Raw genomic sequence first — 16207 nt, 5'->3', positions numbered from 1 at the left:
CAACTACTACACAAGCACCTACCACGCAAGTACCAACGACACAACTACCAACCACGCAAGCATCGAGCACAGAATTACCTACCACTCAAGAATCTACCACAGAAGTGCCAACCACGCAAGCAACGAGCACGGAATTACCAAGCACGGAAGTACCCGCCACTCAAGAATCTACCACAAAAGTTCCTACACAACCGCAACCAATAGAACCAACAGAAGTCCTAATACAAATTGCAACACAACTTCCAATAGAAGAACCTACAAAACCATCCACTAAACCACCATTTCCAAAACCGCCAGTCACGAAACCATCCAGAGAAGAACAAAAATTAGAATTTTTTATTTTTCTTGGAATATTAATGTTATCATTATCAGTATTATTGTATTCTACTTTACCAAAAAGACGTAATTATAATTGATTTGCTTTGTAAATAACGAGTTTTCCCTCATACTTCAAATAAAACTCATTAAAATGTGAAAATACAAGATATATCGTATTTCTCGGTTTTACATATGACAGGATGAGAGTAAAAAGCAAATAAGTGGGGTTAGAATGCTGTGCAAATTTGAACCTTATTGTGTATAACAATAAGATTCGTATTTGCGTAGCATTCTAACCACACTTATTTGTTTTTTACTCTCAGCCTCTCATATGTATTAGTTTTTTCTTTGTGTGTGTTTGTGGCCCTTTTTCAGTGACTATTTAGCGTTCGCTGAAGATTGTTGTATCCTTGTTGACAGCCGAAATGCATTTGATATAATATTAAATAGAATTTAACAAACGAAAATTTGTATGTGTTTCAATTTCATTTCGATATCTTGCGATAAACGAAGTGAAGATGATTTTTATGAATACTTACAGCCATGGCAGGCGGACATACTTTGTATAATCTCGATATTTGAAAATATGAATTCTTTGTACTAATACCACCAAAATCATTTATTTATTTTTCGCAAATTTGAGTACAGTTCAGAAATATAGCACAGCAAACCGAATTAATTGTAATTTCGTCTTCTTGGTAAAATAAAATACAATAATACTGATAATAATAACAATAACATTCCAAGAAAAATGAAAAATTTCCATTTTAGTTCTTCTCTGGATGGTTTGATGGGTGGGGGTTTTGTGGATGGTGGTTTAATTGGTGGTTTTGTAGTTGCTTGTGTTGTAGGTACTTGCGTAGTAGGTACTTCTGTGGTTGGTAATTCCGTGCTCGGTGCTTGCGTGGTTGGAACTTCTGTGGTAGATTCTTGAGTGGTAGGTAATTCCGTGCTCGGTGCTTGCGTGGTGGGCACTTCTGTAGTAGGTAATTGTGTGGTAGGTGCTTGTGTAGGCGCTTGCGTTGCTGTATTACAGCCGTCTCCTTCACATTTTATGCACTTTGATTCGTTTTGTTCACACGACATTTGACTCTCGGTTTGATCGCTCCAACAGCCACGAAAATGTTTTCCTTTTTTAAAATTGGTAAAAAAATCAAAGTAATCATAAAATAACAAAAAATGCAATAAGTCTACCTTCAGCGAAATAAGTGTAGCATTGATCTTTGCTGGAATAAATCCTACACACTTTCGGATTCAATTTCTGTTCAACATCATTGCAATCAGAATCTCCTTGACACTGAAAACACTTCAGACGACCACTTGGGTAGACCATATTGTTGCAGGAATTACGATCGCAAGTTTCGAATCCATTCGGAAATAAATTGTTGTCATGCGTCTTATTTGTTTTCCACAATCGATGCGTTAGCCCATTTTGGTCAATTCCAACTAAACATGAATACGAAAAATTTGAAATATTCACGGTATCATGCACTTCTGTCGGTTCGGCACAATTGGTTTTAGAAGCATCAGTGCAATGATAACAAAGGCGATGACGGACCACTTTCGAATTACAATCTTTTCCGTGACAAATTTCGCAATCGTTACTTTGTTCACATTTTGTTTGATTTTGTTGATTTAAATCAGTCATACATCCCTTTTTGACGGTATTATATTCTTCCAAGTGGTAGCATCCTTTCTTTCGAAGTGTTTTAAATGCACATGCTATCCGTGATTGTTCACTCGGCGGTTTCCAATTATCCGAATCATATGTGGTGCTGTAGCAATGCTCTTTTTCATACTTTTTGTCATTGCAAAAATCAGGACCAACACAACGGTAGAGATAGTCTGTATCTATTTCGCGATCATATATATCATGCCAGAAGCCGCATTTTCGGCTAATTCCAGTTTCATTTGCAATAGTTTCACAGTAAGAGTTATAACAATTTTCATTTCTGTCTGGGTCGGTTGCACATTTGTCTGAAGGTCCACATTCATGACAAACGTAACCATCTACACTTACTAAATTTCAATCACTTTTGTTAGAAATTTTTAGTTTTTCTAAAGTTAAAATATTTAGTTAAAAGTTGAGCTTACCAAAACAGTTATTTATGAAAAGTGAAAAAATCAATAATTTCAATTGGAATATCATTTTGTCATTTATTGGACGAATTAATTTTAAATGTGAACGTTATGCGGTTTATGCTTGAATTAACAAAACAATATTCCTTTGCAAATATTTCAACGATACATTGATAAAATCAGAAAAATACAATGTAGAATTTTCCTAGTCTTTTTCTGCTCTTACATGAAAATCCAAAGACAAAAACCACAAACGAAAACCATTAATGGATTACTTGGATTAAATTAGTACGTTTATTTTTCTCATTCTATTTCAAATATTTAATCATTTCTTGTCTTTGATTCATTGTGATGTGTGTCGTTTCCAATGGAAAACGTGAAACATCGCATAGTAATAAATTGTAAAGCATGTGATGTATTAGATTTTAGTATATTTGATGTAGATCCACTCTAAACGAAATATTTATTCATCTCGGTTTTCATATTGATTCTCATGCACAATTTAATTTGAGTCTTTGACTCATGACAATAATATATTATGTGTAAAATATCAGTTGTGCTCATCACATCAACAATAGACTTGCATCTCGGATGAGGTAAATTGAAATTGGAAATAGTATCGAGAATACGTGAACAGTTACGCTCTGGCGCACACACATCAAATCGACTACTGAATTTTACAAAACCAAATAAACGACGAAACACATTACCGATATTTCAGCTGTTTCTAAAAAAAATGTCTGGATAACAAATGGATTGTTCGCTTGTATCAGTCCATACAAAACACATTTCATTGTATGGCAGAGGGAAAAAAATGCGAGCCCATAAAAGCTGTAGGAATGTGGCACATCGCAGCGACAGCGAGAGAGAGACTGAATGAGTGAAAAAAAAGGAATAAAAAACGAAAAAAAAGATTTAAATTCACTATGCATTGTTTCGAAAATGTTGCTATCATCCCTTCTCCAAAGTCAGCTACAATATTGACTTAATATGAAAATAAGCGCCCATTTTACCAGGCACCGTTCGAAATAGTTGTGAATTTGAAATTTGATGCATAGTTTTTCGCAACAAAAAACATCTATTATCACAGAATACATTAGAGAAAAACAGAGATTATTAATCGGAGTGTTAAAGGCTATAAACATACCAAAGGCCATAAATATACTTTTCGATATTTGGCTTGACTTCTTTGATCGATGATAAGTGTCTTACGAAAGGGGAGAAATGATTGTGTGAATAAGTAATTCATGTTCTTCGGGAGAGTTTTTGGTTTTAGTTTTTCTTTGAACATGCCATGCCATTGATTTATTTCAAAACAAATTTAAGCAATACAATTCCCATTTTTCATCCATCATGATTATGTCTTACAATATTCAAGATTTTACTTATTTGAAAAGAACAACGATGAAGCATAAATAATGATTTTGCATAATTTTCAGTGAATTTTTTGCAATTTTTCTTCAATTTTTGTTATTGGACGGTGTGGCACAGAGGTAATTTCAAGAATCTTCTAAGTTCTTTAATTCCAAAATGTAAATTACAGCAAAACATCATCGCGTCTTAATATTTCATGTTGAATACGTCTTCCATGGTTTTCAAATACAATTTAACTACTTTTTAAATACAATTTTTGTTTTTGCACACCGAATACTAATGTCGAGTGTTTGCCGTTCGGGGAGAACTTGAATATTCCAAACGCATACGCCTTTTTTTTCTTCTTCAGTTGCTATCTCTTCGTTTCGTCAACATTCGTTAGATCGATAGCAAATCGATCTATTGCATATGTAAAATGGTTCTCCGAGCTTCGTACAGTTTTAGCTGGATTATATGTAACACGTTTAGTTTCAGTTTGAATATAAAGTTTTCCATGAAATTGCAGAACGAATAACAATCAGAAGTATACACAGGAAACCCCGTTCAGTTTCAATCACGTTTAAAAACATATTTTATTTCAATGCCTGCGAACGAGGGTGAATATGTCTGATACCCATTCAATATACCATTCTCGGTGCGTCGACATTTGTAAATGAACTGAAGCATTATTTTTACGAATGGTTACCACGTAGCAACATGCATGCAGCGAAAAAAAAAATCTGCAAACTAATATCATTGCATACACATTGACACTGCAACCGCTGTGATTTTTTTTTTACATTTGAACTAGTTTTAGGTTTTGAATTGTCTGTAATGAAGAACTACAGCGCAAAAAAAAAACTTTTGATTACCAATTGAAAAATGGAACACGGAGCACAGAAAAACTTTTTCGAAATGGGAGATGTTTCAAGAGTTCAACAAGAGTATTCGGCATCAAGAATACATTACACAAACATAATTTTCACGTTTTTTTTTTTGAAAGTTTAATTCAATAAAACAGTTGTTGTGTTAATGAATTCCATACAAACATTTTTTTTAAACAGAAATGGACCCGTCGTCTAAAAAAGCGGGTATTTACTCGCCGTATTTACCATACTAAAGTGTCTATGATTTAACCTATTCTTGACACTATGGCCAAAAAATGTTGCCAAAGATGTTTTTCAATTGAGATCAAATTTCTTCTCGTGAAAATAACATGAAGAAGCGTTGTTGAATGATTCTCAAGGCAAAAAAACATGAAAATGCTTTGAATGATTTGCAAAATCATATTAAAAAAACACTTGGCAATGATATTTGGTTCAATTAAAAATCACTTCATCAGGCCAATTTGAGAAAGACTTTTTTGCCGGTAAACTCGAAGCAGCCATTCAGTTTATGAGGACATTTTTAGTGGGCCATCAAAATAACAGCTGCCGGACAATGTTGTTTTAAATGAAAAATCAACAATGTGCACAAATACGCAACGCGTGTCATGCATAATTTCAATGTTTGAACGAATTACACCAAAATTGGATCATCACAAACAGCTTTCAAATGAATGTACAAATCAAAATGACACCTAACGCTCTTTGCTTAACTTTTTGAATCAGTTCCATCACCTATTAGCAACATTCAGTGCCACCCTGCACTTCTTTCTCTTTTTCTTCTTCATTTTCCTCATTGAGAATCTCAATTTGAGATCAAGGTTATCGCAGTGAGTTTTGAAAATTCGAAACATTTGAAGTCATTGAAAATATCTTTTAGGCGTAGGTCTAAATTGTGGTATTACGAAGAAAAAAGAACACTTCCCTAAGCTGAACTTGCAAAAAATCATCCATATGAAAATGAATCTCTCACCCGGAAAGTGTGCAAATGGATTCTCTGTGATTATTTAAACACCGCCATCGTACCGTGTAAAAAAGCATATTTTTTTTAAAACCAATGTAAGTTGCTTTCTTACATTTTATCATCATCTGCTTATCAGTAGAGTGCTGCCGGTGAAGCTTGAATTTGTTTAAGTCAAGATGAAAATGTTAAAAAACGGTTGTATACTCAACCTTGAAAAGGTAACATTTGTGCTTTTTCAAGTCATCATAATTTTTCTATGACGAAAAAAAAAGAGTTTTCTTTACATTTAAGAACGTTTTAATTTGAGACCCACTTATAAGATTTTATACATTTCTCCCGTTCCATCAGATTTTCGGTTATCATTCATTACCTTTTCCACCATTTTTTGCATTCGAATAATAATAATTCGAATATTGAGTTTAATTCTGTTTATTTTGAGTTTTTGTTGTTGTTGTGAAAATGTGCGCAACGACCATCTTTGTAGCAGGTATATATTTTGTTACCTCCAACTTTATTTCAGTTTATCATTCGTTGTATCTTTGCGTCGGTGTTTTCCCCTTTTTACGGTTATTTACGGTGCATTGTTGTAAGCCAATTTATATTTCCAAATAATGTTTTATGACACCCAAAATTTCCTTTTTTTACATTCAATGTCGCACCGCACCGCCAACGAAAGCATTTATTTATTTCCACTTTTTTTTTCTTTTGATATAATATTAAGAAAATATACATGAAACTTTTATGGAGATACATTTTGTGTCACTTCGGTCTATCTGCTGGAAAATATGGAACACCTAGATATGTGTCTGATCGGTTTGGTACTTTTTTTTAATATCGAAAGAGAATGTATAAAATAACCCGAACAAAAATTTAAATTTCCGATGACCGTAAAATTGGCTTGGGATCATCATCCGTCTTTGTATACAATAGGAAAAAACACGTCTTTTTCGGTTGTGAAATAAAAAAAAATATACATTTTATATTGACCATATTACAATTGTTTCAATACGGCCTGAAAGAACCGTGCGTGTTTGAATGGACTCATGTGAGTCACTTTGTTATTTTGATTGCCGAAATTATAATATAATTATGTTGTAAAAGGTTTCGGCTAATTTTTTTTTTTTTCGATCAAAAACACATATACGCAATAATAGCGGCTGTATTGAATTTTCGTTTTTTTAGAGCTTACTCCAAATGGCTATATGTCGTCAGATAAAAATGTACTACGAGGGACAAAAATATGATTCACAAAATAAAGATGCATCTTTTCAAAAACAAAATTTATCAATGAATGTTAGAAGACTACTAAAAGAAACACAATTTCGAATTGTTACACGTTATAAATGAGTTCTTGCAACCACTTTCAACTAAAGTGTCGATGTCATTAACTTTATTGTGGCGTGTGATTTTTTATAATATCCAATTTGTTTGCATTTATCCTTTATTTCACCATATTTTCCAACAAATTTTGCAATTCGATGCAATAATTTGATTATTCCGGCTGAATAAATTTATTTGGTTTATGTATGCGGTGTTTATTGTGAAAACGAAATCAAAACCGTTATTATACATTTTTTGTATTCGTTCGGAATCTTTTAAGCAAATATTGAACGGAAAATGCACCGAAGTCGGCACTTTTTCCAATTGAATTAAAGCAGCAAATTGTTAAGTACTAAATTTTTTTTTATCGTAATATATCGATTTCAGCTTTATTTGATTGAATGCACAGAATCAGAATATTTAATAATGAAAAAATGAACAACAACTCTTTAATTTATTAGATTGCATTACATTGAAGATTTTTTTTTTACATTTTGTACATTTTGGGAAGACTTACATTTACGAAGTTCTTTCGAATGTTACAATGTTTTTAGCATATATCAGATATTCATTTTCTACGTTACGCATATGAACTTGTGAACTAAAATGCAAAATATATAAAAAATTATCGCCTGTTTGCAACATAAGAGTAACTGTCTCTAGAAATGTCCTTATACATGGTTATTGCCGCAGAAATGTTTCTGAGAGAATTGTGAAATAGTGCGAATAATTATTTTGATGACCAAGCGATAAATATGACATAGAAACATGATGCTTATCTACTTTTACACAAGATCGATAAATTCGCAACTTTAGCTATATCGAAAAAAGACAAAATATTTGTCGCTGAGAAAGTACAGAGCGTACAATGTTAGACTCTCTGCATGTTTCGCTGTTGATATAGCGACCAAAAGTTGGTCGATGTCATGTACTATGGCTTAGACACATGTATATATATTGGATCATAATTAAATTATGAAGAAATAAAGAATGTGCCATCGATTCGATCAAAACATCTGAAAAGTATCGAACATTTTTTTTATTTAATTGTACATCGTTTAAATGTTCTGATGGTATAATATTTCGTTGGAGTGATGATACGTGTAGAAAAACGTTGGAATTAGACATTTTTACATGAAATGTGTTCCTAAAAATGAGAGATGAAATACAAACTTAACACTTGAGTAGTCACAGCATCACAAAGTAGTGATGTAACTAAAATGCTCCAAACACTTAAAGAATAAACAAAATCGATTGAGAGCAAAACTTTTACGGATCAATAGAAGCTGTGAAAGCGGATTTAATTCCTGAGTCTTCCATTCATGCTGAATTTGTGCATTCTTGACAACAAAAGACTTTCAACACTCGACGCATTACGAATAAAGATCTTAGAGAAAAAACATTTCGTCTTTAAAATGCTGCAATAAAGATTCATTAATTCAGTATTCAAATGTTAGTGCCATGTTCAAAACGGAAATCATTGGATGTGGGGAATGCTTTCTTTTGTCTTAATCCAATCGATTCGACGAACTTGCAACTTTCATACTAGCTGTTTCTTTGCTAAAAAAAATAAACACGAACCGAGCAAAAATGCGATAATAAATAGTTTTTGCAATCAAAGTAATTATTTCTCGAAATGGGCTAATTAAAACTTTTTACGTATCAAAAATTTATTATTTGATTGGACAAATGTGCAAGTTCGGCACTGTGTGACTTTCTCATTCTTGGCAGAAAAATACGGGTTTGGCAAAGTGATTATGGCTGATTGTTGTTCAATGAATGTCTTCATTGCATTTTGTACAAAAGAAATTCACTTCCATTTGTTCTGAATGCTTTCTATAGCACCAGTTCACACACGCTACATTTACCAAACAAATCCATATGGTTTTATGATTACTACTTCACAGAAGTAATGTAAAAGAAACATGATCTTAATAAGTATTTTGATCTAGATGAAACACATAGAGAAATAGATCGTTTGTACGAATTTTCATCACTTTTTGAAGTTTTTAATCATCGATTTGATACAAACACTCTGTTTAACACTCATATCTCTGTTTTTTTCTTATTCGATATCTCCCCTACAGAATAATAATAGGTAGACAGTTCCAATAAATGTATGATTTTTTACATCATATTGTTGGAGGAAGCTTTTATATAATATTATTGTGTGGTCACTAAGCCCATATTGAAGGAAACGAATTTGATTTGGACAATTTTGATTCGAAAGCTCCTTTTTTCGAATACGTCATTGTCCTGAACATAACAATGTCAGCAACAATATATTTTGTTGCTGAAGTGATTATTTTCTTCTATGAAACCAAATGTGAATCCGATTATTTTTTGTAATTTTTCATTGAAAAGTAAAATAGGGAACAATTTCACGTCTTTTTTTCTAAAATTCCTTTTTCGTTTCCATAGAGATTCGCCTCCATAGAGATATCGGCATTATAAACAACGTAAATGGTTTATTTGAACATTCAACTAAAATATTAACCAGCTAAAAGTTTCAATTCGTCATTGCTTACATTTTTGAAGACAACATGTGTTTTCTATCCTTACGGTCGTGGATACAGAGTTTGGATAAAATACGGATTTCGCGTTGAGTATATAAAACTTTCTTATATTTTTCGCATGTTTCACATGGTTTAAAAAAACGATCAAGACTCCATTTAACGTAATTGAAACATTTCTTTAACATACTTTTCCAAAGAGATTTTATATAGATCGTCACCAAACAGTTCATTAAAGTAAAATTTAATTTTTTTTGTTCATGCTCATTTGTTATTGTAATATTTAATAAACATTGTTCAATGAAAAAACGACATTAATAATATGAAAAATAACCCAAAAAAACGATTTCATAAAAAGGCTCAATTTTTTGTTATCCTTACCACATAGCTATTAAATTGATAAATTGAATTTTCCACTTCTTCGAATCATTTCACCATGTAAACTGGTCTCAAACCGAGAGAATCAACTGAATGTGCTTAAAGCAATGTCCAAGATAAATTAACCGCTTTTAATGTCACTGCATTAGTTTTCGAACTGTTAAAATGTCCAAACTTGCACTATCTGCATTGACTCACAAATGTTTATTTTTTTTTATTTTGCAATTCACTTAATACCAACTGTATTGTACCATTCATAAATCGAAACACACAAAATAGAAAACAACAATTGTTATGGACAAAACGAACAAACGAACCGTTCTCGTAAACGTTGTGTAAATAACTGGAGTGCATAGAAACGGCAAACAATTTAAAAGACAACTCTCGCAATTCATCCATGCGATTCACTCGTATAAAATTCGGTACGAATCGCATACACATAAAACGGAAAACAAGCATTTGTATGTTAACTCTTGAATGAGAAAATGTTACGCATACGCATACGGGACTGCCGCTAAAAATACAAACAAACTTTTGCGTAAGAAATCAAAAGCGGCACAGCATCCATACTCAGGCGATGACGTCGCATCGATGATATAGTCGGTGTTATTTCGATATAAAACGACACATTTTCCAGTCAATAAGCACAGTTTGTTGAGTTTCGTGCGGCAAAACCGCATATACTCACATTTCAATGAATAACAAGAGAAATTTTGTTGAGATATGAAACCGAATATTCCCCATTCAAGCGCATGCTTTTTGGAATTTTCCAACTTTCCAGGATATATTCAGGCTGGAAACTCGGTTCGATCATTCTGAAAAAGCTCTTTTTACTTCGCATATCTGAACCGAAGAGAAAATTCGTTTTTTTTTTTACTTCATTCAAAGTCATTCCTCATATGGTAACTCACATACAGGTAACTTTTAATCGGTATCTACGACGTATTGAATCGTCAAATCATTCGTTGATGATGATGATAATGATTCTAACTACCTTTTGCGAGACAGATTTAAACATTGCAATTTAAGTATATTGCACCATTGTTTCAATCGTTTGCTATGAATCACGACAACCGCCCGGGTTCGTCCCGAAAAAAATCCGAGTAGAGCGGTAAACAAATAGTATTTACTCAAACATTAATTTTCGAGTTCGAGTGTCCTGTTTAGTGATCCATGTTTTTCGAGTACCAGGGAATTCTTTTGATTTTGGTTCAGGTTCGAGCATAGACTTATATTATTTGGTCGAATATAGAACCAATTTTTTTCATTCGCTTGCGACCTCTGTTTATGACGACAATTTACATAATATTGACTGTATAAGTGCACTGACCGAATATTACAAAAAATGACTTGATAGCCAAAAATAGTCCGTCGAAAGTTCTGAAGTAGACAGAAATCGAAAAAAAAAATCATCCCTGAATTTATTTATTTTTTATTGGAGCTTGTCTATATCAACTCTGTGTTGAATTCGTGTGATTTTATTTTACATTCTTCATAAAAAAGAGACACAGAACATGGTTTAGTCTGTACTTTATACGAAACAAACACAAGAATTTATTCTAAAATCAGATTTTCATTTGTTTTATTATTTGCAACTTGATCGGATTTAAATCAAATCTGCATTTTATTCTTTAGAATTTTCTGGCCTACGTGCACTATATGTTGGAAAAGAAGTGCAAGTTGTTCAAATAAATTCAAAATTGTTGAATCCCATGTTAAGCTGAATAGTTTTCGAATGAACATAATAGTATTGACATCACCCCGAGTCTAGTTTTATGAAGCGAAAAAACACACACACACCCACCTTCCAATTTCGATTTGCATTTTAAGCTCAAAGTTGGTTATTTTAATTGAATAAGTTTTGCTATATCTTCAATTTGCAGCAAACACTTCAAAATGTTTTGACTTTCAATTTTCCTATATGCATACATAAATCCATCGTATGGATATGTGCTTTTTGTGTTTTGTGGAACCAATGTCAATTTTATGCTTGATGACATAAATCGCTGCTACAAAAACACCTTTCTTATCATGCCATTCACAAAATTATTTCAAATATTTTTCTACATGACAAAATAGCATTTATTTTATATTTCCCCCGCTGTCACACGGCCACACACACATGTGAAAATGTTGTAATCGGTAAGCATTTTGAAAACGTCAAGAACATGCCATATTATAACAGCCCGATTCAGAAGAGGGTAAACCAATTTATTAAGGTGAATTTGTTAAACAAATACTTTATTCAATTGAATTACACGAATAATGTACGAATGCTCCTTCATGTACCATATTAATTGTTTTGCGTTTTGTTGGTGATTTCAAGCACATGCAACAAATTAAAAAAAAAACAAGTACGACAAGATATCAAGAAAACGCAAGACAATGCGATACAAAATCACACATGTTTTAAGGAATTTTAAGTATTGTGGTTGAATAAATTCAGTTGTTGGAGCAAATTAAGAAAGTTTTCAAAATGTATGCACATAATTTGGTATCGCATTTTTTCTCTCTCCGTGAGTTCGTATTGACATTCAAATTATCTTCGTTTCTGGAATTTTCGGGTGTTTTTGGAGTTTGATATGGAAATTGTGAACGAATAAATTAGTTTCATATAATTAATAATGCATATGTTTAATTTAAATATGCTTGCATTTCCAACACAATTCACAAATATAATGAAATGGAAAATGATTTCAATTCACAGTATCCATAGCGGTATATGGAATTGAATAGAACATTTGCTCTTGATTATTCTGAATCGCGATGCGAAGATGTGATTTTTTTTTTACAAACAGTGCTCTTTAGTTTTTCAGATGTCAAAACTCAAAGTCATCGACTGATTGTGAAATAGTGTTGTCCAACTGCGATTCTCACTGAATTTGTATTTGTGAAATCAGAAATTCTGAATACCACAAATTGAAGTTTATCGTGCACTTCAGAGTTTTGACATGTGTATTTTTCAGAGTAATATTTTCTATACCTCATTAAATGAACTGCGAATTGAATAATATCGTCTAAGGTCTTTTTCAATTATTTCAAACATGTTCCTATGCTGAACTCAGAGTTAGGGTTTTGCTCTATTTACTGTGTATACACGAGGAAAATAATATCAGAGACTGACGGTAGATCCAGAGGTCGTCAATGTGTTTAAAATACTTACGTAACGGTGTTTGGGAATAATGTGATGCTGAAAAAACGTACGTGAATTACAACTATTCAGACTATTCAACAACTGACAAAGATAAAGAACAGTCGAAATGATATTTTATATCCGATTTTTTCTACTTTTTTTACCTTTGTTGCTAGCAATTCTTGCTTCTGTCAAAATAAAATTTCAAATAAAGTCAATAGTCGTTATTTATCTGATAACATATATTTGCTAATCTACTAAAAGCTGTTGGTTTCAGTCTTTTGATTGCGATGCAATTAAATTACGAATTCATATTTAAACAAATGACGACGATGATTTCTTTTTTGAATTTATGACTTAAGTGCAGTTATGTTTAAATCTAATAAGGTAGTCGAACGACTGATGAAATGATATAATATCAAAATAATCTCTAATGCTTTGCAAATAATTGCTTAAATATAACATTTATGACAACAAAAACTGCTGTTATTCATTCTCATGCAATTCGAAAGAGCTTGGGATGCTTCCATCTTCCTTTTCGAAAACTTTGACTTGCGGACTTCTCTTGAATGTGAGCGTCATTCGCTTCTTTCGAATGGAACCAGGCGTTTTCAGAATTGATCGTGCTGGTGTTTGGACCTGATTGACAACACAATCCTCGACCTGAAACGAACAAGAGTATTTAATTCCACTGTGAACGTAATTGCAATTGTTTTCAAGCACTTACAATCCATGGAGTCTTTTGCGGTGTCGATTTGGCTGATGACAACCGTTTTTTCATAAACACAACATCATTTATTTGATTGCTCATTTCTTTGTTCTCTTTGGATTCGTTGTATTTTTTTCGCGCCTCTTTCAGCATTGCAGCAAGTGCACTGTTCACACGCTTTTTGGCCGGCTTAAATTTCGCTACCATTGCATTATCCGGCCGAATTTTCTTCTGTTTCGATACATTAATTGCTGGATCTTCCCAATTATTCTCCTTTAACATTTTCAAACGTTCGAAACGCTGATTAAGCTGCTCCACTTGAATGTACATCATCGACCAAAAACCCTCCAAATCCTCTGGTTTGATTGGCTTGTCGCCGTCATTATTTTCACACGATCTAATTAAATTAGAGAATTGCTTGAATTTGTTTGTAATGAGTAGTTGTGTTTGGCCAACAGCTACGTCCACCAAGTCTTTATATTCACTGGGAATCGGATGTTCTTTTGAATATTCTTGCCATTCCGTGATTAATTCTCTAAAATGATCTGTTTCTTTTGCCACTTGCTGATGGAAATATAAAGCTGCTTCTTTGTTTTGACGTTCTTCTACTGATTGATTCAAATCCAATGACTTACGAGATTCAAGCGTATATTTTTTCTCTCTTGCTTCTTTTTCTTTACGACCGCTTGAATAACGACCACGTCCGATTGTCACATAAGGACTGACATAGTTCGTAACTGCCGGGGCTGCATCGTGTGAACTTTTCGGCGTCACGCACAATTCATCGGATTTTTGAGCATTCACTGGTGTCGTTTGTATATTGACACCTTTTTTTATGACAACAAATGGACTTACAAATGGTGAAACCTTTTTTCCAACGACCGGTGTTTCGGATTTGAGTTTTCGAACTTGTTTTGGCGTGAGTGGTTTCACCAGGTCCACTTTGGAATCGACTAGTACGTCTTCAATTGGGCTGATACTGTCATTGAATATGTTCAATTTTTTCTTCGACACAGCGGTTTGTGGCTTATGCTTTAGTTTGACGACAGTTGATGTCATCCAATTGTTGTTGACACTCGATTCGGAATCCGTAGACTTTGTATTCACATTTGGCTTGATAAACTTATGCACCGCACCAATCTTTCCGTGGCTCGATTTTGCGGCGGCCACTTTTTTCATGTTCAGAAATCGTTGATTCAATGGCTCAGTTGGTTTGACATTTGGCAATCCTTGAGTTGTGGTGGGCGCATCAAACTTTTTAATTTGTGCCTTTGCTGGTGCCGAGCTTACTTTGACAGTAGTCTTTTTAATTGCAATAGTTGGTGCCGAGCTTACAGTCTTTTTAATTGCAATAGTTGGTGCCGCAGTTATAGTCTTTTTCGTGGAACTACTTGAGACCGTAGCTACAGTCTTTTTGATTGAATTGGTTGTTTTAAACTTTGTAGTAATCGGTACTCTACGTTTCATTTCAAATTTCGGTAATTTTTCACTGCTTTTCGCATTTCGACTTTTACGCTTTGGCGTTTGATCTTTCGGCGACAAAAGAGCTAACTTTTTCGATCGCGTATTAATCGGCGAATATCGTGGTGTAAAACATTGTGGAATAATTGACTCTGGCTCTTTTGCAACATTTTTTTGTTTTGTTTCACTTTTATTTTTCTCATTATTAACTGCCACAAAACGACCACTTGCTACGGCGCATAAGAATGGCTTCGATTTGGCTTTTGCTCTCTTTTCGTTGGCTTTTTTCTCAAGATATTCCTTGAATTTGTCGCGATATGCTTTTTTACGACTAATACTATCTTTATCGCTTGGCGGCACAACACTGAGTTTCGGTTCATTTGAGTGCTCATTTCCATTGTCATCGGCCAACGGTACGGCATCAAATGGTTTACCTGGTGTCGATTCAATAATTCTATTTCTGGAATATGCTGCATGCCGTTTATCAGATCGATATTGACTCGTTGCTTTTCTGTCTTGATTTTGATTGCTGGAAATACCAATATGACGACCAGACTTTGATTTGAACAAAATCGAATGTTCGCTCGCATTCATCTTCAATGGTTTTTTTTTGTTGGACTGTCAAAGAAACAAACAAACAAGAAATAATTAAAAACACAAGTTTAATCAATTAAATCATAAAATTGTGAGAGAAATCTGCCGATTCTCAATTTACCTTTCTACAAAAACATATACCAATTTCACTAAAAACAAAATGTACTTTTGATGGTTAAGAAACAATTTTTTTTGTTCACAAAACGAAGCAACTTGTCCGTTGCTCTATTCAATATAAATGTTCATTTGAACTGAACGTCGTATATGTGTCAAACGAAAAGGCCTATTGGAAATACATATTCGAACGTTCATACAAATTGCATTAAATTGAGAAAAAAAATTATATTCCAGAAGCAGCTCATCTTTTCATTGAAAATCATAAATACATTGCAAAAATGTATGATAAAAAATTGGTCGAATTTCCAAATTTCAAAATAATTTTCAATTTTCCCATTTTTAACTGAATAAATTCAAATGAGTCTATCACCTAATAGGCGGTGT

General features: G+C 33.2%; 4 protein-coding genes across 4 annotated transcripts in view; 1 reads left to right on the top strand and 3 right to left on the bottom strand.

Annotated features, from left to right (window-relative positions):
• LOC116338249 (salivary glue protein Sgs-3-like) overlaps positions 1-416 on the top strand; it is a 934-nt gene extending 518 nt beyond the window's left edge. Inside the window, exon 3 of the mRNA XM_031763380.1 lies at positions 30-416. Coding sequence (XP_031619240.1) covers positions 30-416 — 387 coding nt within the window. The remainder of the gene's footprint in view (positions 1-29) is intronic.
• LOC116338120 overlaps positions 1-10128 on the bottom strand; it is a 113028-nt gene extending 102900 nt beyond the window's left edge. The window contains exon 1 of the mRNA XM_031763194.1: positions 9813-10128. The gene's annotated coding sequence lies outside the window, so the exon portion shown is untranslated. The remainder of the gene's footprint in view (positions 1-9812) is intronic.
• LOC116338248 lies at positions 994-3453 on the bottom strand. The gene is made up of 3 exons (XM_031763379.1): positions 3411-3453; positions 1513-2337; positions 994-1448 (listed from the first exon to the last, which is right to left on the bottom strand). Exons 1-3 carry the CDS (start codon positions 3451-3453, stop codon positions 994-996), a joined length of 1323 nt encoding a protein of 440 aa, XP_031619239.1.
• A 3087-nt stretch (positions 10129-13215) lies between the features above and the next one.
• LOC116338006 (guanylate kinase-associated protein mars) lies at positions 13216-15945 on the bottom strand. The gene is made up of 3 exons (XM_031763026.1): positions 15828-15945; positions 13670-15730; positions 13216-13605 (listed from the first exon to the last, which is right to left on the bottom strand). Exons 2-3 carry the CDS (start codon positions 15704-15706, stop codon positions 13429-13431), a joined length of 2214 nt encoding a protein of 737 aa, XP_031618886.1. The 5' UTR covers positions 15707-15730; positions 15828-15945; the 3' UTR covers positions 13216-13428.
• Between the last annotated feature and the right edge of the window lie 262 nt (positions 15946-16207).

This window comes from Contarinia nasturtii, unplaced genomic scaffold (genome assembly GCF_009176525.2).
Source record: "Contarinia nasturtii isolate CC-2019 unplaced genomic scaffold, AAFC_CNas_1.1 Cnas_scaffold_350, whole genome shotgun sequence".
Lineage (NCBI taxonomy): Eukaryota > Metazoa > Arthropoda > Insecta > Diptera > Cecidomyiidae > Contarinia > Contarinia nasturtii.
The sequence above is the reverse complement of the archived record's forward strand: the minus strand, read 5'-3'. Positions and strand labels throughout refer to the sequence as shown.